The sequence below is a fragment of the Tachypleus tridentatus genome, unplaced genomic scaffold (assembly GCF_004210375.1).
Source record: "Tachypleus tridentatus isolate NWPU-2018 unplaced genomic scaffold, ASM421037v1 Hic_cluster_1, whole genome shotgun sequence".
Taxonomy (NCBI): Eukaryota; Metazoa; Arthropoda; class Merostomata; order Xiphosura; family Limulidae; genus Tachypleus; species Tachypleus tridentatus.
This window is the reverse complement of record NW_027467777.1, coordinates 28,199,359-28,222,426: the sequence shown is the minus strand read 5'-3', so window position 1 is coordinate 28,222,426 and position 23,068 is coordinate 28,199,359. Positions and strand designations below refer to the sequence as shown.

Genomic DNA, 23,068 nt, shown 5'->3' with positions numbered 1-23,068 from the left:
ATACTTAAACAATCACAAATATAGTATATTCCTGTTAAAGCTCATCAAAAGGCAAACACGTTGTGATGTAATGTCTATAAGCACGTCTATTAAATAAAAACACCTAAACAAAAACTAGCAATACAATTCTAGTAGAGGTTTCAGGCCGTTGAAATCGCTCCTTTTGTGTTCTAATTATACAAGAAAATACAATATGTTTACTATCTATGATAAGAATATATTGTTCTTTTACCATAAAGTACCAGCACTTTATTAGAGGGCGGTAATAATCTAAAATTTCATGGATTAATGAGGGCCACAAACACAGGTCTAATGAGCCCTGTTGTAAAATCGAGGCTCAGACTAAAGGGATCGGAGGGAGGTGATGTAGGGCGCGTCTGGACCCGAGCGACCCGAACCTGTCGTTAAACGTACACTATGGTCAGCGACTTCGGCAGCTAAGGAGAGTAAGGCGTTCGACAATAAAACCGGCTAGACATGCATAAGAACAAATGGCCTTGGTAAACATTCTAATTATTACTATTTTTATAGACGTTATCTGTATTGGTATTCGAATTACGGTCGCACCAAACATGCTCGCCCTTTAAGTCATGGGGGCGTTATAATGTTACAGTCAATCCCACTATTCGTTGGTAAAAGAGTAGCCCAAGAGTTGGCGGTGGGTGGTGATGACTAGCTGCCTTCCCCTCTTACACTGCTAAACTAGGAACGGCTAGTGCAGATAGCCCTCGAGTAGCTTTCCGCGAAATTCAAAACAAACAAAGAAACATAATAAAATAACGTATTTATAAACATTTTGGATAAATTTTCTTACCTATTGATGTATAAAAACGTAAGTTTTAAACCAATATGTGAATAAATTAATGAATTCTGACATCATACCTAACTAAGCACTGTGCTTACCTGTTTGACCGAACAATATAGCTTTCGAAAGTGACACGATTCTTAATTGACTCGATTCAGCGCCTGCTATCAAACAATGATAGATTCATGTTGTTGTGGAGATAGACGGAATGGGACCACTGAATTATTCAGGTGGTACAAATTGTGTAACTTATGTCTCAACATTCGATATTGGGAAATATTCAGTGAAATATGATACTGTACAGAAAGTTTTTGTACCAAGTATCATGAACTATTCAAGTGTTCATAACACTTAATTAGCACGTATATATATCGCTTTTAAATTAACTCAATTTTGTGTTTTTTATCATTTAATATATGGACTTGTTTTTCATTCCTTCTCACGAAAACACGGACCAGTAAACGTGATAATTACCATGAACTTCATGAAACACATCAATTAAAGGACCTAGATGATAACAAAGTTTTAACATCTTTAGTCATATTTTTTGTTGTACGTAATACGCCAGTCTCTATTGTGGAAAATATTATGTGTATTTTCAGTTCATAAACGGAGTTTTAACACACACATAGTTAATTATCACCCCTTTAAAGTAATAATACTTCGGTCTCGTTCTATACACGAGTAAGAAAACTAGTGATATGCGCATGCGTGAAAGATGGCAATATAAATACTTTGGTCGAGAGTAAGAATTGGTAGTTTAGATTTGGTTTGGTTATATTTTAACTTTAAGTGTATATTCGTATTGGTCTATGATGGTAAGTTTGTTTGTGTTTAACATGAGTGTATGTTTTTAGAAATATTAGATAGGTGGGGGTTGGGATGAAGTTATTTTATTATTAACATTGGAAAGATATGTCAAGTTTTTATAACGAATATCTGAGGAATGAAATTACAATGCTATTTATGTGACTTTAATAAATCTTTAGTTGTTATGGTAACGAATGTTCTTCTCCACTAGCGTGAGTGTATCAGTATTCATATAGGACAGGCCGGTGTCCAAATTGGGAACTCGTGCTGGGAACTCTATTGTCTAGAGCATGGTATTTCTGAAGATGGTGAAGTTTTGGGTGATGAAACGAACAACTCGTTTAATACCTTCTTCAGCGAGACAAGTTCATCCAAACGTGTTCCACGTGCTGTTTTCGTAGATCTGGAACCCACTGTTGTCGGTTGGTGGAAAGTCCTACAAATCAAACTGTAGGACAAACTACTTTTATGTTGAAACTGTGATTATTCGTGTATTTTAGTCTTAAGTGTACAAATCATAAATATTATAATGGATAACCTGAAAAAATAACGTTATCGTTAGGTAATTATTAATTCAAGGTATTCTTTCATTAGACCTACTACTTTCCATCTATAGAGGGAAGTATTGTTTAAAGTGTACTCTTAAGTGTAAAATACTTTTAATTATATTATAAGCTCTGACTATTACAAAGTGGGGAGAGTGTAGTTTATTTTAAGTGATTTTTTTGTTGCAGACTCTGTCAGAACTGGTAAATATCGTAAACTCTACCACCCTGAACAACTGATCACTGGTAAAGAGGACGCTGCTAATAACTATGCTCGAGGCCATTACTCTGTGGGGAAGGAGATTGTTGACGTAGTTCTCGACAGGATTCGCAAACTTTCTGAAAACTGCCAGGGTCTCCAGGGATTTCTTTTATTCCACAGCTTTGGTGGAGGAACAGGTTCTGGCTTCACCTCTCTCTTGATGGAAAGGCTCTCTGTCGATTACGGAAAGAAATCTAAACTGGAGTTTTCGGTATACCCGGCTCCCCAGGTAACTTATTAGAATGTTTTCTATTGGCTGCAGTCGACACCTAATTAATGTACGATTAGTTCTATTTGATTTCATTTCTTGTTGTGATTTCATCAGAACCACCTGTATCCATAAACAGATCCTGTTTTTTTAAGTACTTTTCCACGAGTTCTCTTTTGAAGACGAAACTGGACGTCTTAAAACGGAAGTTTTGCAATTTGCATCATATCTCTTAGGTTTCGACGGCAGTGGTGGAACCTTACAATGCAATTTTAACAACCCATACGACTCTGGAGCACTCTGACTGTGCCTTCATGGTGGATAACGAAGCCATTTATGACATCTGTCAACGAAACCTAGACATTGGAAGACCCTCTTATACTAACCTAAACCGCTTGATAAGTCAAATCGTCTCTTCCATAACAGCTTCTCTCAGATTTGATGGCGCTCTCAACGTGGACCTGAACGAGTTTCAGACTAACCTTGTGCCTTACCCCCGGTAAGAAAAACTACTTTTTACAAATTGCTAAATGTTAACACTACAATTGATTTTATATTAGTGAACTTTGTTTAAAAAACTCAATCTCGGCCAGGATCTGTATATTTTAAACTGTGGTATTTTTATAAACGTTTGTCTAATAATGCTTCTACAAAACACACTTTAAGTACTAAAATTTCCTATTTTGTGGTAAGTCTCTCCAACTAGTAAGAAGTTCCGATGAAAAATAATACTGAAATCGTTAATTCTATTCAATTTTTTTATACCATTATAACCCTGTCCTTCTCCTTCCACCGAACTTTTCTGACCCATTTATTATCTTTATTCTATAGAATACATTTTCCACTTGTAACTTATGCTCCAATAATATCTGCCGAGAAGGCCTACCATGAACAATTGTCTGTGGCGGAGATTACCAACTCGTGTTTCGAGCCTATAAACCAAATGGTGAAATGCGACCCACGTCATGGGAAGTACATGGCCTGTTGCATGTTGTATAGAGGTGACGTAGTACCCAAGGATGTGAATGCAGCCATAGCCTCAATAAAGTCTAAGAGAACCATACAGTTTGTAGACTGGTGCCCAACGGGCTTCAAGGTTACTTTAACTCTTTGTTTAATTAATATAAACATGTGGAAATTTTGCTGCTAAAATGGTATTAAATATATTTTTTTTTGTAATAATATTTTCAAATAACCCTTCATTATAACACTTTCAAAAGTGACATGCCAACCTATTCTATGCATTAATTATTGTAAATGTTTCTAAACTTTCTTGTTAAACCTTACTAATAATCCTTCTTGGGTTTACTTATCGTACTTCCTGATATTTTTATACATACTATAATATGCTTTCTTTATTTCGTCATTTAGGTGGGTATCAACTACCAACCCCCCACAGTTGTGCCGGGGGGAGATCTGGCTAAAGTTCGGCGGGCCGTCTGCATGCTCTCCAATACAACTGCTATCGCCGAGGCATGGGCTCGCCTCGATCACAAGTTTGACCTTATGTACGCTAAAAGAGCCTTCGTCCACTGGTACGTAGGAGAGGGTATGGAAGAGGGCGAGTTCTCGGAGGCTCGGGAGGACATGGCTGCTTTGGAGAAAGATTACGAGGAAGTGGGAATAGATTCAACTGAAGATCCGGATGAGACAAGCGACTTTTGATTGTTTTAATTTTATTGATGTTTCTTTGTACGAAGTTTTTTTAAATTAAAATAGGGAAATTCTTTAAAATGTATCCAATTCTAAATTTATATTTTCTTTCGTGAATTTTGTATCGTTACAAGAGTAAAATCATGCAAACTCTAAGCATGCGCCGTCCTTATTTATGACATAATATAAAACTCGTCAATGTTTATAAATCAAACCTTCCTTTGTATCCCTCCTAAGTGGAAAAGGAGAGGTACCTTGGTCCGCACTATCAAAATAACTAGGTTAAACTAACGGTCTGCACGCGAGTGACATTATGGTATAAATAACGCTATGTAACAAATTTTTGTTTCTGGATAGTATGTATTATTTCTTAATTGCTTGTATTGTAAAAGTACAGAATGACCATTATTTTCTTCAAATTTTGCTTTTGTGACCTGGATAATGAAAGTTAGAAATTAACCTATTTTCTATGTAAAAACAGGCAAATTTGCACATTTTCATTTACATAAGGTCTGAATAAAACAACATATGAATCAAGATTTACATGTATTTATACTAAAGTTATATAAAACTGTTTAGAAGGTGAGTAGTTTTTCGAGATTTGCAATTGTAATGTAAATCACTTTCACGTATCAGCCCCCCTCCCCACATATAGTCTCGTATTACGTTTTCGTTATACGCTCGCAGGTCACAAGAGCAAAGTTTGAAGAGGAAAATAGGTCTTTTTCCATTTACTGCAGGAAGAAGCAACTGGAAAATAACACTTTCTGTCCAGGAACAAATAAAGTAAACTTGTTACACAGTGTAATCCGACTTTATCATAAATATCAGTTCTATGAGGAACACAAACGTGAGGATATACAGAACTGTTCTTCCAACTAAAGAGTAAGTTCTAATATCTATAAACATTATATATACACACCACTAAGATTAACTTCATAGCGAACTCTAGCATCTAGTTATGAAAATATTATTACGAACAGGACTATCAACAATAACTCGTAACGCATTTCTTGTACAGTGTTAAAATATCTTACCCGATTGAAAGGTAGAAACAATCCATTAAACTTCCACTAATTACACATAAAACGTGTATTACTGTTATTATTGGATAACTGAAGTGAGGAATGTTTTACTTCGTGTACATCGAAAAAAAACAAACAAACCTAATAAACAGCAGGATGAAAGTTAAATTTCGCACTTGCGCTCTCGTACAAACTTTATTCGATGGGTTTATACTGGATAGTCTAACGAAACGGGGCCGTTGTCACTATTAACACTACATTAAAATCCTCAATCTAACCACTAGACTTCAGAGTATTTATATAATTGTTCCACATACTTTAACTGATTAAATAAATGAAATGTAATGCTGCTTTAATTTGTTACAATCGTTTATTTATCCTTTATACTAATCGTCTCCGACTGCTACTTGCTGCATCATTGTACTCGATCTCATCTGCTTGTATTGTAAGTTATACCTACTTTTATAACGTGTAATAAGTATCGTAGAAGCGGGATCTTTCTCATTATTTTATAATGTGAGATCCAGTTTATTTGTGTTAAGTTCCCACACTCGCTTGCAAACTTAATTTGATACCTTTCAACATAAGCTCTGTAGCTCATGTTGGGCCTAACTTCACCTGTGTGACGCATAGTTTATTTAGCTTTGTTCGATAAATGCTCAACTCGCCTAGTACACTGACCAGCAAAATGTGATAACTGATCAATATTAGAACTTTATTAGCCCCGAAATGAATACTAATTGATAACTAATGTATAGCTTACATTATTTTTTACACTCAGTCACGGCATACCTTAAAGGCTGTATAATATATCTACCTTTTATTTTTCACTTCCAAATGTTTTGAAAGCTGTTGTAAAGGCCCCATCATTTGACGTTCAAATGAAAAATAATTTTCTGCACACAATATCTCGTATATACTATATTTATTTTTCACTTAAAAAATTACATTTTTTTTTTTAAACGGAGCACACCTTTTTACTATAAACGACATAACGTTTGCGATATACAATTGACATTTTTACCTAATGTTTATTACTAGATGATAATATCATTAGACTACCATTAATCCTATATTAAATCTTTATACAATCAATTTACTAACATTCAAGTTATAAAACAGTTTGTCAACCACCTGCCTAGAAATTAAACTCTGTGGTGCAAGCAAGTCTCGTTTCGTCACATAAGTTGCAAGATAGCCAAATAACAAAATGTAATGTGTTCAACTGTTACATGGTAAGGCAGATATTGTTTTACAAAAGGAAATGGGCTTTTCAGGTATCTCTTCTGACTTTCGTCAGCCATATGGTAATGGATCATTAATGCAAGGTAATTCAAATAATTTGTATCATTTTACATTAATAACCAATTACGTGTTCCAGTTTTTGTCGAGGAATTAACTGTTTCTCTTATGACTGAAGTTTTCTCAAAACTTGATTGATTCAAATAAATTTAGAAATAAAATTATTAAAATTACTTACATGAAACAAAAAAAAAATATCAAAACAAATCTTATGTTTTATTTGGAAAACACAAATATACCAATACAGACATAGGGAAGTGTGTAGCTGCATATGGACCTTAATTAAATACTTTGGTGATAGCTGTCTTACACACTACCCACATATGAAGACTATATTTTTAAACTAGAATTTAAATGTAACATTGTTGTACTAAAAACTGTATATACAGATAGCTAAGCAATCTAACACCACAACAGGTATCAGTGACACAGAATGTGCAATTATACTAAAATCAGTCACTTTATAGTATTGTAATTCAGTTTCAAAATATCGATGATAACAATATTAAATGTATATTATAGGGTTTTGTTTCATTCCAGGGACATACTACTGTTGTGTCACTAATGGAAAAAACAAAATAACCTTTACCCAGTTGCTTATAAAACTAGTCTTATAATCAATCGGGCGAACAACGAAACGTGGTACACCTGTTTATAAATGATGTACATACCACGTAGAACTTCACAACTAGATATACACTTTATTTCGTGAAAACTGACAGCTCTAGCACAATATCACTGTTCACAAGAATCAGATTCAAGCACGTACACTTCCCAGAGTTGGCCTTGGCACTTGTTTCCTTTACAGAAGGGCACTAATTTACCTTCCATCCCACACAGACAACTTTCCATTAAAAAACAGCAAGTTCTGAGTTGGGAATGGAAGTTCCAGTTCTACACCAGGCCGATTTGGTGGAAACACAAAGTTTTTTCCATCTGGACAAACCTTTACTTCCTTTAAAAAGAAAGCAATATAGATAAGAAGGACTCACACAAATAAACAATAAAACTAGACTACTTAGCAATCACCTGAATAAAAACAAAAATATCTAGTCACAGTTCGCTTACTTATCAGTCACCTATAGAAAACCAACAAAAGTTAGTACTAATTTTAACTAGCACACTTAACAACCATCTAAACAAACCAAAGTTAGTACTAATTTTAACTAGCACACTTAACAACCATCTAAACAAACCAAAGTTAGAACCAGACTAAACTAGCCTACTTGACAATCATCTAAACAAACCAAAGTTGGTACTAGTCTCAACTACCCTACTTGACAATATCTAAACAAACCAAAGTTGGTACTAGTCTCAACTAGCCTACTTGACAATCATCTAAAAAAACCAAAGTTGGTACTAGTCTCAACTAGCCTACTTGACAATATCTAAACAAACGAAAGTTGGTACTAGTCTCAACTAGCCTACTTGACAATCATATAAACAAACCAAAGCTAGTACTAATCTTAACAGGCCTACTTAACAATCATCTAAACAAACCAAAGCTAGTACTAATCTTAACAGGCCTACTTAATAACCATCTAAACAAACCAAAGTTAGTACTAGTCTTAATTAGCCTACTTAACAACAATCTAAAAAAACCAAAGTTGGTACTAGTCTCAACTAGCCTACTTGACAATATCTAAACAAACCAAAGTTGGTACTAATCTTAACTAGCCTACTTGACAATATCTAAACAAACCAAAGCTAGTACTAATCTTAACTAGCCTACTTAACAATCATCTAAACAAACCAAAGTTAGTACTAATCTTAACTAGCCTACTTAACAATCATCTAAACAAACCAAAGCTAGTACTAATCTTAACTAGCATACTTAACAATATCTAAACAAACCCCAAAGTTAGTCTTAACTAGCCTACTTAACAACCATCTAAACAAACCAAAGTTAGTCTTAATTAGCTTACTTAACAACCATCTAAACAAACCAAAGCTAGTACTAATCTTAACTAGCATACTTAACAATATCTAAACAAACCAAAGTTAGTCTTAACTAGCCTACTTAACAACCATCTAAACAAACCAAAGTTAGTACTAGTCTTAATTAGCCTACTTAACAATCATCTAAACAAACCAAAGTTAGTACTAGTCTTAATTAGCCTACTTAACAATCATCTAAACAAACCAAAGTTAGTCTTAATTAGCTTACTTAACAATATCTAAACAAACCAAAGTTAGTACTAGTTTTAACTAGCCTACTTAACAACCATCTAAACAAACCAAAGTTAGTACTAGTTTTAACTAGCATACTTAACAACCATCTAAACAAACCAAAGTTAGTACTAGTTTTAACTAGCATACTTAACAACCATCTAAACAAACCAAAGTTAGTACTAGTTTTAACTAGCATACTTAACAACCATCTAAACAAACGAACATTAGTACTAGTTTTAACTAGCCTACTTAACAATAATCTAAACAAACCAAAGTTAGTACTAGTTTTAACTAGCCTACTTAACAATAATCTAAACAAACCAAAGTTAGTACTAGTTTTAACTAGCATACTTAACAACCATCTAAACAAACCAAAGTTAGTACTAGTTTTAACTAGCATACTTAACAACCATCTAAACAAACCAAAGTTAGTCTTAATTAGCTTACTTAACAACCATCTAAACAAACCAAAGTTAGTACTAGTCTTAACTAGCCTACTTAACAACCATCTAAACAAACCAAAGTTAGTACTAGTCTTAACTAGCCTACTTAACAATTATCTAAACAAACCAAAGCTAGTACTAATCTTAACTAGCATACTTAACAATATCTAAACAAACCAAAGTTAGTCTTAACTAGCCTACTTAACAACCATCTAAACAAACCAAAGTTAGTCTTAATTAGCTTACTTAACAACCATCTAAACAAACCAAAGCTAGTACTAATCTTAACTAGCATACTTAACAATATCTAAACAAACCAAAATTAGTCTTAACTAGCCTACTTAACAACCATCTAAACAAACCAAAGTTAGTACTAGTCTTAATTAGCCTACTTAACAATCATCTAAACAAACCAAAGCTAGTACTAATCTTAACTAGCATACTTAACAATATCTAAACAAACCAAAGTTAGTCTTAATTAGCTTACTTAACAACCATCTAAACAAACAAAAGTTAGTACTAGTTTTAACTAGCCTACTTAACAACCATCTAAACAAACCAAAGTTAGTACTAGTTTTAACTAGCATACTTAACAACCATCTAAACAAACCAAAGTTAGTCTTAATTAGCTTACTTAACAACCATCTAAACAAACCAAAGTTAGTACTAGTCTTAACTAGCCTACTTAACAACCATCTAAACAAACCAAAGTTAGTACTAGTCTTAACTAGCCTACTTAACAATTATCTAAACAAACCAAAGCTAGTACTAATCTTAACTAGCATACTTAACAATATCTAAACAAACCAAAGTTAGTACTAGTCTTAATTAGCTTACTTAACAACCATCTAAACAAACAAAAGTTAGTACTAGTTTTAACTAGCCTACTTAACAACCATCTAAACAAACCAAAGTTAGTACTAGTTTTAACTAGCATACTTAACAACCATCTAAACAAACCAAAGTTAGTACTAGTTTTAACTAGCATACTTAACAACCATCTAAACAAACCAAAGTTAGTACTAGTTTTAACTAGCCTACTTAACAATAATCTAAACAAACCAAAGTTAGTACTAGTTTTAACTAGCATACTTAACAACCATCTAAACAAACCAAAGTTAGTACTAGTTTTAACTAGCATACTTAACTACCATCTAAACAAACGAACATTAGTACTAGTTTTAACTAGCCTACTTAACAATAATCTAAACAAACCAAAGTTAGTACTAGTTTTAACTAGCATACTTAACAACCATCTAAACAAACCAAAGTTAGTACTAGTTTTAACTAGCATACTTAACTACCATCTATACAAACCAAAGTTAGTACTAGTTTTAACTTGCATACTTAACAACCATCTAAACAAACCAAAGTTAGTCTTAATTAGCTTACTTAACAACCATCTAAACAAACCAAAGTTAGTACTAGTCTTAATTAGCTTATTTAACAATATTTAAGCAAACCAAAGTTAGTACTAGTTTTAACTAGCATACTTAACAACCATCTAAACAAACCAAAGTTAGTACTAGTTTTAACTAGCATACTTAACAATAATCTAAACAAACCAAAGTTGGTACTAGTTTTAACTAGCCTACTTAACAATAATCTAAACAAACCAAAGTTGGTACTAGTTTTAACTAGCCTACTTAACAATAATCTAAACAAACCAACATTAGTACTAGTCTTAACTAGTGTACTGAACAATATCTAAAGAAAGAAAATTTAATACTAGTTTCAATTAGCCAAACGAAGTATGAGCTAGGCTTAGTTTAATACACAACATAAGGTTAAAATTCAACGTTACTATCCACTATGCTCCTCCTTGTAATATTATTTAGTTATACATCAATCATTCACTCTATGATACTAGTACATTTAATTAACCTTTATATTCAAGCAACCTTATCAATACAAACTTAATTACCAATATCAATTGTTCATCCACCCAACTAATCGACAAGTTTATTTGGCCTTCTGTATTGTATATCAACTTACATTCATAAACGTATTTATCTTTACATAAGTCATATATTTTTATGTTTGTTTATATTATCATATTAAAATCAACTGTAGTTAGTGTAAAGCCACTACATGAAGACATAGAAAAATATCTTATAATACAGCTCTTTGTACAGTGTATACCAAAACTTTTCCCACCTGAAAGTTAGATATAAACTCCAACAACCTAAGGCACAATTTGCGGCTGGAACGAGTAAGGTTCTTGAGGCTAGGTAAATAATCAACAAAATATTAATGTAAAAAAAGTAATAGTTGTAGTGAGTTTTCTTTCTCTTGTTATGTCATCCTTAATATATATTCAAATGGAAATAAAGATTATCTGTTTCTTAAAAAATTAGAAAAATAAGTGTAAAATGATAATAAAACCAATTAAACTGGAAGATGTATATATCTCATTTAGTAGACATCTAAATATACACCAAGGCAATGGGAAATGTATCTAACAAAACTATATGAACAGTAATAATATCATGATTAGCAGATGAGGTAGTAAGTTTATCTCACTCAGTGCAATTTTCATTAAAAACTCTTGGAGTTGTTTTAACTTAGAGTATCAACTATTCTGTTTCAATCAATGTAAGCAGTTGTTGTTTACAGAGTTAATGTACCTTACTACGCTGTTGTTTGTGTACGCAACTATGGTGTTGTTTCCAGTTTGTGTATGTAACTACACTGTTGTTTAAATGGTTCAAGTATCTAACTATATTCTTTAGACCAATGGTTTCCAATGTTTTTTTCCAGGACCAGCTAGTTCTTGTACGTTCTTTGAACAATATTAACTTTCTAAAGTACTTCTATATTACATGGTAAAACAATGTACTTCAGTAGCTAGATTTAAAAACACAATTACTTTATTAACAACCTAACAAATAAGCTGGAACTTCAAACAATTGGAAAACACTGGTTTGGAGAGTTCACATCCCAACTTAAAATTCTAACCTCTGTATTTTAGAGATTTATATAGTTTGAGTCTAGACTAATGATTTTTATTTTATCTGTGATTAAACAAATATTTTTCTGGATATCTGAGTGTTTAGGAGTTTACAAGATTGGGTTCTTGACTTATGTTACTTACCTCTGTGGATTACATAGTCCATACTCCACTATCTTATGGCATACATCTTGGTTTAACCTTCCTTCAAACAAAGGAATTCCAAAGCTACAGTCAAGTATAGTCCAATCGTTCTCTTGAAATTGGTCCTCTTTTCTAGTAGTTTCATCTTTGGCATCATTTTGTGGGTCGTCAGTTATATTTAGGGGATCGATGTTGTTTGAGCTATCAGAAATGGAATCCCCAACATCAAGTCTCTCCAGCTCAGATACCAACAGCTCTTCAGAATCTTTACTAGTAATTCCATTGACTGGCAGGGCTGAGATAGAATTTGTTTCTGGTGGGGAAGTGTTTGTAGAAGAAACCTCTGAGGTGTCCCCACAAAAGTTAAGGAAAGGAGAGGAGCCATCAGGAATTAGAGTGTGGCTTACAGAGCTGGTTTGGGTTAATCTCATCATGGTAATGTAGCCACAGGTGTGCTTCAAATCCATTTCTTGGGCAAGTAGTCTGATAGTGGCATGATGCTCCATGTGGTTACTTGAGAACTGTTCTACAAACCAAACACAAACCTCAGGTGAACACACAAATGTACCACATAAGAGGAAACTGCTAGAAACCAGACCTCTATACCTGAATAAAAATGGGTATGTAATAATACTTCAAAATTACCAAAGTTTTTCCTTTTCTGGGTCAATCAGGCTCTCATTTGGATCAAGTCCACTTCACGAATATACAAAACTATGTTATCTGGATCAAATACACCTTCTGATTATACAAAGCTATAACATGTAGATTCAGGGAGAATTGTCAACAGGACTGTGTGTCAGATAGCTAAGAAATATATAACATTTGATTTTCTAAAAACAAAAATAAAACCACATAGCAATTTTTAGGGTACAGATAATTCACTCAAAAAAATAAAAGATAATTTTATATTCTAATTATCTGTTTTATTTTACATATAATTTTATATCAACTACACAGAATTAATCTGACCTATGTGAAAACCTAAACACACAAGATAATCTGACCTATCTGACAACATAAAGAAGTACAATAATCATACCTATCTGACAACCTAAACAAGTACAATAATCTGACATATGTGACAACCTAAACACACATGATAATCTAAGTTTCTGTGACAACCTAAAAGTACAATAATCTCTCCTATTGTGACAATCTAAACACCTATAATAGTCTGACCCAACACACACAAGAATCTAAAGGGAGGGCTAATCTAGTCTACTGCAACAAGCTAAATACTATCATCATATTAACTCAACAAGCTCACCCGGAGAGGTGTACATATAAAACAATATCCACTAAATCAATAAACCCACCTGGAGAGCTGGTATGTCTAATATCACTGTACTAACCCAACAAGCTCACCTGGAGAGGCGTACATATAAAACAATATCCACTGAATAAGTAAACCCACCTGTCCAGCTATCACTGTACTAACCCAACAAGCTCACCTGGAGAGGTGTACATATAAAACAATATCCACTGAATAAGTAAACCCACCTGTCCAGCTATCACTGTACTAACCCAACAAGCTCACCTGGACAGGTGTACATATAAAACAATATCCACTAAATCAATAAACCCACCTGGAGAGCTGGTATGTCCAATATCACTGTACTAACCCAACAAGCTCACCTGGAGAGGTGTACATATAAAACAATATCCACTGAATAAGTAAACCCACCTGGAGAGCTGGTATGTCCAATATCAGTATCAAATGGGAATGGTACATAAGAGAAGTCTCCTCTGCTTCCTTGTGCCTAGTAAGAAAACAAAACAGTGGTGAGGTACATTTCTGAGAAACAGACTTGACTTTTCCCATTAAGTTATTATTTAGTATAAATTGCCAATGGTTGACTTTATACAACTATAAAGAATCATATGACCTTAGGTTATTTGTGACCTCATATAAATAAATAAATATTTATGACACAGAAGTGTTTACTCAGAAATTATATATGTGAAGTATCATACATGTGGAACCAAAATTATGAACAAATAACTAATAACATACCTGAATTAACACAGCAGAATGAGATAGTGCATCATTCAATGTTGTCAAGGCATTAGAAGTTGGTACAGTACCAGGATCATGACCCCATGTGGTCACTAATATCTTGTCATAAGCCTGAACAGGAAGTTAAATATAACTTACACGTTGGTTTTGATTCCTTTGTTTTAAGGTAGAGCAGAAAATTAAACAAAATGTATCATGCAAGTTGCTATGTGACTGTAACAATGAGACAAACTGTTACACTACCATGATTAAACCACCACATTCTTGTGAAACTGAAAGTGGGTATGCTATATTTTAAAACAGTGCTTATTGTCCAATTATCTGACTAAATAATGATTATCAATATACAGTGAAAGATCTACCGGTCAGTAGTTCATCAAAGAAGCAAATTAATAGTCAGAAAAGTAACTAACATTGACTTAACATGCATTTTACATTAAGAACCTACTAGGTTAAAACTGGTGATGTTGTAAAATGTGTCAGGTTAAAGAATGATAGCTACTACAAACAAAGTTAAACAATTTATCATACACTTTACATTAAGAACCTACTAGGTTAAAACTGGTGATCTTGTAAAATGTGTCAGGTTAAAGAATGATAGCTACTACAAACAAAGTTAAACAATTAATCATGAATAGTCTATTAAATTGGATAATTAACTCTCAGAAGCAACTTCTATACAAAACCAACCTGGAAAACTCTTGGAAGAACCCTTAACCTTGTGCCCTTCACAAGAAGCATGGTTGGTGGTCCACTTTTGGTTAGGGTGTAGATGAACAGTTTGAACCAAACAGAGCTGACCTGTACTCAAGAGGAAGTGTTAAAAAGACTTTCAGTTCTGTTTCAGTTTTCTAGTACGTCTTACGTGAGTTTTTCACAAAAACAAGAAAAGATCTTTAGAAGTTTCAAATATATATTTTGTAAAATCATTATGAAGTTGTCTAAGTGTATGTTGGTGAGGGAATAAAGTGATGTATTCATGAGATGGCTGGTGTTGGTATCAAGTACAAAGTTAGACCTTAGGTCATATTCATGTCAATAAAGAGTTTGCAAAAGTAATCAAAAGTTTTGTTTGTTAGTAGAAGAGCAGAAAATGTGCTACCAGTCATTCTCACAATATGATTAGCTGATAACGAAACAGAGGTTTACAAACAGTTAGAAACTATCTAATACATACCTCAAAACTAGGCAACATAGATAAACAGAGGCTTACAAACAGTTAGAAACTATCTATTACATACTTCAAAACCAGCGAACATAGGTAAACTGAGGTTTACAAACAGTTAGAAACTATCTAATACATACCTCAAAACTAGGCAACATACATAAACAGAGGTTTACAAACAGTTACAAACTATCTATGTTATACTTCAAAAACAGCCAACACACATACACAGAGGTTTACAAACAGTTAGAAACTATCTATTACAAACTTCAAAACCAGTGAACATAGGTAAACAGAGGTTTACAAACAGTTAGAAACTATCTATTACATACACCAAAACCATGTTTTTGATTACATAACTTTACAAGTGAAATATTGTCTTGTTGTACCAAGAGAAAAAAAACTTCTGAACTATGTGAAACAATGTGAATTTGTTAAGTTGACAGAAGTCTGGAGACGGCTTGAATGGATAATGGAGAACAGTTTAGGGCATTTTGACAATACTATATTAGCATCAGGACATTGTCAACATGGAAGGATTCTTTAAACCACGTACAGTGAATGTCATTTATAATTTTCTCTGGTTTCTCACATGTAGAATTCTGGGTAATTACATCTCATTATTTTATCAATAATGTTCATAGTGTGATTTGATATAATTTCTATTTAATAATGATTTTAGTTTAGGGTTAGATTTTTGAGCAAATTTTGAATCAACAAAAATTTTATGTTCAATGAAAAGTTTTCTCCAAGTGTTATTTTTTAGTTTATTTCAGGAATAAATGGTTAACTGTGATATAGTGTTGTGCCATTATTTGGTGTATCTGTCACTTTTGTTTGTAAGTTGGGTTTTAAGGTTTTTGTTTTAGTGGTTGTACGGAAATTGACAGTAAATGGTGGAAATTTCTTGGTCTGAATGAGAGAATGCTTTATAAAGTCAATTCTCAGGTGGAACTTCAGATGGTCTGGAGGTCTAAGTGAGAGATTTCTCAGTGAATTTTGATTTTGAATTCTGTTGATGGCAGTAACAGAGATCCTTATATTAAAAAAAATAAAAGTAATTTTTGTTATTTTTATTTGACAAAAAAGCACTTTTAGAGTGTGAACAAGAAGCCATACATAACAATTCATGACAATCATATAAAAATTCCCCACATACTATTAAATATAGTTCTTAACAATCATATAACAATTCCCACATACTATTAAATATAGTTCTTAACAATCATATAACAATTCCCACATACTATTAAATATAGTTCTTAACAATCATATAACAATTCCCACATACTATTAAATATAGTTCTTAACAATCATATAACAATTCCCACATACTATTAAATATAGTTCTTAACAATCATATAACAATTCCCACATACTATTAAATATAGTTCTTAACAATCATACAACAATTCCCACATACTATTAAATATAGTTCTTAACAATCATATAACAATTCCCACATACTATTAAATATAGTTCTTAACAATCATTCTATCATATTTACATTTAATACAAACATTGAAAATAACTAGGTTGTACATTTTAAAACCTAAAGAAAATAAACCCACGGTAATTTCTTTACCTCAGGAATGGCAGGACCCAGATGGGGAGGAACACAACTCGTTACGGGTCTAATTTCGTTACTCAGTGGGGCCATTGAAACTAAGAGCCTAGAATACATTAAAAACTCCAGCTTGACTAATAAGAAAGAGAAAAGGTTATTGAAACTTAAGTGATTAAAATCTCACATTTTTCATAACATCCATTTCTCATATCATAGTGTATTATTAGTTCAATTAAAATAATAAACATCTAACTTTTGACAAATATCTAAAAACAGTATTTTTATACTGTTATTCTGATATTCTGATATCTGTGTTATATTCTTAAGTCATCACTAAAAAGAGTGTAGGATTCTCACATCTTTTAAACTAATGAAAATAGCCTTACAGTTGACAAGAAAGGCTAAGCTTTGTAACTAGTTACAGTGATATGTTAGTAACACTTTTAATGTTGATAACATTGATACAGTAGTAAGTTAGGAACACTGTTTATTGTTGATAACATTGATACAGTAGTAAGTTAGGAACACTGTTTATTGTTGATAACATTGATACAGTAGTAAGTTAGTGACACTGTTTATTGTTGATAACATTGATACAGTAGTAAGTTAGTGACACTGTTTATTGTTGATAACATTGATACAGTAGTAAGTTAGTAACACTGTTTATTGTTGATAACATTGATACAGTAGTAAGTTAGTAACACTGTTTATTGTTGATAACATTGATACAGTAGTAAGTTAGTGACACTGTTTATTGTTGTTATTAGTTGTGTTTAAAATGTTGATTAAGAACAATTTCTGTTTTAGCTCTTTTTACCAAACACATACTTAAATCTACTCCTAATCTTTCTTGAAAAGAAGTCCTAACTTTAAGGGAAGAATTGAGTGATAAAAGTTCTCTCATTTTAGTGTACATATTTATATGTAGATACACTGAATGAATTATTATATTAATACGTAGATACCCTGGATGAATTATTATATTAATACGTAGATACCCTGGATGAATTATTATATTAATACGTAGATACCCTGGATGAATTATTATATTAATACATAGATACCCTGGATGAATTATTATATTAATACATAGATACCCTGGATGAATTATTATATTAATACCTAGATACCCTGGATGAATTATTATATTAATACCTAGATACCCTGAATGAATTATCATATTAATACGTAGATACAGTGAATGAATTATTATATTACTACGTAGATACCCTGAATGAATTATTATATTAATACGTAGATACCCTGAATGAATTATTATATTAATACGTAGATACCCTGAATGAATTATTATATTAATACGTAGATACAGTGGATGAATTATATTAATACGTAGATACAGTGGATGAATTATATTAATACGTAGATACGCTGAATGAATTATTATATTAATACGTAGATACGCTGAATGAATTATTATATTAATACGTAGATACCGTGGATGAATTATTATATTAATACGTAGATACAGTGGATGAATTATTATATTAATACGTAGATACGCTGAATGAATTATTATATTAATACGTAGATACGCTGAATGAATTATTATATTAATACGTAGATACCGTGGATGAATTATTATATTAATACGTAGATACCGTGGATGAATTATTATATTAATACGTAGATACAGTGAATGAATTATTATATTAATACGTAGATACAGTGAATGAATTATTATATTAATACGTAGATACAGTGAATGAATTATTATATTAATAATGCAGATACGCTGAATGAATTATTATATTAATACGTAGATACGGTGAATGAATTATTATATTAATACGTAGATACGGTGAATGAATTATTATATTAATACCTAGATACGCTGAATGAATTGTTATATTAGTACGTAGATACGCTGAATGAATTGTTATATTAGTACGTAGATACGCTGAATGAATTATTATATTAATAAGTAGATACGCTGAATGAATTATTATATTAATAAGTAGATACGCTGAATGAATTATTATATTAATACGTAGATACGCTGAATGAATTATTATATTAATACGTAGATACGCTGAATGAATTATTATATTAATACGTAGATACGCTGAATGAATTATTATATTAATACGTAGATACGCTGAATGAATTATTATATTAATACGTAGATACGCTGAATGAATTATTATATTCCTCACGCATAATTCTTGTTCAGTAAGCGACCACACGTCTCCACATCCAGGGTTTGTAGGCTTTCACACCGGATAAGATCTAAGCCAAGGCCACTTGTACTTCCACTTAAGTTACTTATAATGTCGTCATGTTCGCCACCTGCTGAACATGCCAGTCCTTGGTTATAGCGAAGGAATAAAATTGTGTTACGTAATGTAAGAGCATGGTCAAAATACCTCCGAGCCTCCCCTTCACCCACATCAGCAACCTGAGAAGGAAAATAATTTGTGAAATCTACCATCATGATTCTAATTCTTGCTATGTAGCCATACCAAAGTCTACAGTCACATTATGATTCTAATTCTTGCTATGTAGCCATACCAAAGTCTACAGTCACATTATGATTCTAATCCTTGCTATGTAGCCATACCAAAGTTTACAGTCACATTATGATTCTAATTCTTGCTATGTAGCCATACCAAAGTTTACAGTCACATTATGATTCTAATTCTTGCTATGTAGCCATACCAAAGTTTACAGTCACATTATGATTCTAATTCTTGCTATGTAGCCATACCAAAGTTTACAGTCACATTATGATTCTAATTCTTTCTATGTAGCCATACCAAAGTCTACAGTCACATTATGATTCTAATTCTTACTATGTAGCCATACCAAAGTCTACAGTCACATTATGATTCTAATTCTTGCTATGTAGCCGTACCAAAGTCTACAGTCACATTATGATTCTAATTCTTGCTATGTAGCCATACCAAAGTCTACAGTCACATTATGATTCTTATTCTTGCCATGTAGCCATACCAAAGTCTACAGTCACATTATGATTCTAATTCTTGCCATGTAGCCATACCAAAGTCTACAGTCACATTATGATTCTAATTCTTGCCATGTAGCCATACCAAAGTCTACAGTCACATTATGATTCTAATTCTTGCCATGTAGCCATACCAAAGTCTACAGTCACATTATGATTCTAATTCTTGCCATGTAGCCATACCAAAGTCTACAGTCACATTATGATTCTAATTCTTGCCATGTAGCCATACCAAAGTCTACAGTCACATTATGATTCTAATTCTTGCTATGCAGCCATACCAAAGTCTACAGTCACATTATGATTCTTATTCTTGCCATGTAGCCATACCAAAGTCTACAGTCACATTATGATTCTAATTCTTGCTATGTAGCCATACCAAAGTCTACAGTCACATTATGATTCTAATTCTTGCTATGTAGCCATACCAAAGTTTACAGTCACATTATGATTCTAATTCTTGCTATGTAGCCATACCAAAGTTTACAGTCACATTATGATTCTAATTCTTTCTATGTAGCCGTACCAAAGTCTACAGTCACATTATGATTCTAATTCTTTCTATGTAGCCGTACCAAAGTCTACAGTCACATTATGATTCTAATTCTTGCTATGTAGCCATACCAAAGTTTACAGTCACATTATGATTCTAATTCTTTCTATGTAGCCGTACCAAAGTCTACAGTCACATTATGATTCTTATTCTTGCCATGTAGCCATACCAAAGTCTACAGTCACATTATGATTCTAATTCTTGCTATGTAGCCGTACCAAAGTCTACAGTCACATTATGATTCTAATTCTTGCTATGTAGCCGTACCAAAGTCTACAGTCACATTATGATTCTAATTCTTGCTATGTAGCCATACCAAAGTCTACAGTCACATTATGATTCTAATTCTTGCTATGTAGCCATACCAAAGTCTACAGTCACATTATGATTCTAATTCTTACTATGTAGCCATACCAAAGTCTACAGTCACATTATGATTCTAATTCTTGCCATGTAGCCATACCAAAGTCTACAGTCACATTATGATTCTAATTCTTGCTATGTAGCCATACCAAAGTCTACAGTCACATTATGATTCTAATTCTTGCTATGTAGCCATACCAAAGTCTACAGTCACATTATGATTCTTATTCTTGCCATGTAGCCATACCAAAGTCTACAGTCACATTATGATTCTAATTCTTGCCATGTAGCCATACCAAAGTCTACAGTCACATTATGATTCTAATTCTTGCTATGCAGCCATACCAAAGTCTACAGTCACATTATGATTCTTATTCTTGCCATGTAGCCATACCAAAGTCTACAGTCACATTATGATTCTAATTCTTGCTATGTAGCCATACCAAAGTCTACAGTCACATTATGATTCTAATTCTTACTATGTAGCCATACCAAAGTCTACAGTCACATTATGATTCTAATTCTTACTATGTAGCCATACCAAAGAGATCCTATTTAAAGAGTTACTACCACTCTTGTACAAATAGTAGCATGTTTTACAAGAGGATCATAGTTATGATGTCTAAATTATTAGATAAGAAAGGGTACTAATGGTTAAACAGAAGTGTGAATGTTTTACAAAGTAAATAATATTTTACTAAAACATTAGTGTCACCTTAAACGACCCTTAAGCTGCACATACTAAACATCTGGATGGAGAACAAGGGCTTACGTAGTCTAAACGATCAGTAGTGGTTATGGTACATAAACAGTTACTGCTTCAAGTGAACTATTTAATAATCAACTCACCTTTTCTAGCTCAGAAATAAAACTATCTAGAGATTCATCTGCAAGTTTCCCAACCTCAAACATGGTCACGGCATGACTCTTCAAACCCTAGAACACAAAACAAATTAACACTAACCAGGTATGCTGGGGTACAAACAGCTATGTATAGTAATCACAGCTTTCTATATATTTCAAAAAGTCTTTTATATTTAAAAACTAATTAAATTAAACAAGTCAGTGCTAATAAGAGCATAAAATGGAACACAGTGTTCTCGTGTATTGCACTTACAGAACAGTGACAGTGTAATGTGCACTGAACTGTATGAAACAGTGTTAAAGTGGTGTGTATTACTCTAACTAGAACACAGTGAATGCATTTTGTGCACTGAACTAAATGGAACACAGTGCTACATTGGTGTGTATTACACTAAATAAAATACTGACTGTGTACTGAAAAATGGAACACAGTGTTAAAGTGGTGTGTATTGTACTAAATAAAACACAGTGATTGAGTAGTATGCTGAACTAAATAGAACACTGTTAAAGTGGTGTGTATTGTACAAAATAGAACACAGTGATTGAGTAGTATGCTGAACTAAATAGAACACTGTTAAAGTGGTGTGTGTTGTACTAAATAGAACACAGTGATTGAGTAGTATGCTGAACTAAATAGAACACTGTTAAAGTGGTGTGTACTGTACTGAATAGAACACAGTGATTGAGTAGTATGCTGAACTAAATAGAACACTGTTAAAGTGGTGTGTATTGTACTGAATAGAACACAGTGATTGAGTAGTATGCTGAACTAAATAGAACACTGTTAAAGTGGTGTGTATTGTACTAAATAAAACACAGTGATTGAGTAGTATGCTGAACTAAATAGAACACTGTTAAAGTGGTGTGTATTGTACTGAATAGAACACAGTGATGGAGTAGTATGCTGAACTAAATAGAACACTGTTAAAGTGGTGTGTATTGTACTGAATAGAACACAGTGATTGAGTAGTATGCTGAACTAAATAGAACACTGTTAAAGTGGTGTGTATTGTACTGAATAGAACACAGTGATTGAGTAGTATGCTGAACTAAATAGAACACTGTTAAAGTGGTGTGTATTGTACTAAATAAAACACAGTGATTGAGTAGTATGCTGAACTAAATAGAACACTGTTAAAGTGGTGTGTATTGTACTGAATAGAACACAGTGATGGAGTAGTATGCTGAACTAAATAGAACACTGTTAAAGTGGTGTGTGTTGTACTAAATAGAA

The 23,068-nt window shown here is 32.7% G+C and overlaps 2 protein-coding genes across 3 annotated transcripts in view; one reads left to right on the top strand and one right to left on the bottom strand.

Moving 5' to 3' along the window:
• The first annotated feature begins 1,493 nt into the window (after nt 1-1,493).
• On the top strand, nt 1,494-4,439 carry LOC143241832 (tubulin alpha-1C chain-like). Its single transcript, XM_076485102.1, has 6 exons — nt 1,494-1,623; nt 1,827-2,037; nt 2,350-2,651; nt 2,867-3,129; nt 3,462-3,726; nt 4,002-4,439. The coding sequence occupies exons 1-6, from the start codon at nt 1,618-1,620 to the stop codon at nt 4,293-4,295; spliced, it is 1,341 nt and encodes a 446-aa protein (XP_076341217.1). The 5' UTR covers nt 1,494-1,617; the 3' UTR covers nt 4,296-4,439.
• Nucleotides 4,440-6,218: 1,779 nt separating this feature from the next.
• Nucleotides 6,219-23,068, bottom strand: part of LOC143242065 (protein FAM91A1) — a 39,790-nt gene continuing 22,940 nt past the window's right edge. For both annotated transcript variants that reach the window (XM_076485424.1, XM_076485425.1), the window contains exons 14-22: nt 21,820-21,906; nt 19,246-19,487; nt 17,090-17,177; nt 15,030-15,140; nt 14,337-14,450; nt 14,007-14,082; nt 12,320-12,845; nt 11,383-11,452; nt 6,219-7,565 (exon numbers count right to left, since the gene is read on the bottom strand). In XM_076485424.1, the coding sequence (XP_076341539.1) occupies nt 7,431-7,565; nt 11,383-11,452; nt 12,320-12,845; nt 14,007-14,082; nt 14,337-14,450; nt 15,030-15,140; nt 17,090-17,177; nt 19,246-19,487; nt 21,820-21,906 (1,449 nt within the window). In that variant the 3' untranslated portion in view covers nt 6,219-7,430. The remainder of the gene's footprint in view (nt 7,566-11,382; nt 11,453-12,319; nt 12,846-14,006; nt 14,083-14,336; nt 14,451-15,029; nt 15,141-17,089; nt 17,178-19,245; nt 19,488-21,819; nt 21,907-23,068) is intronic.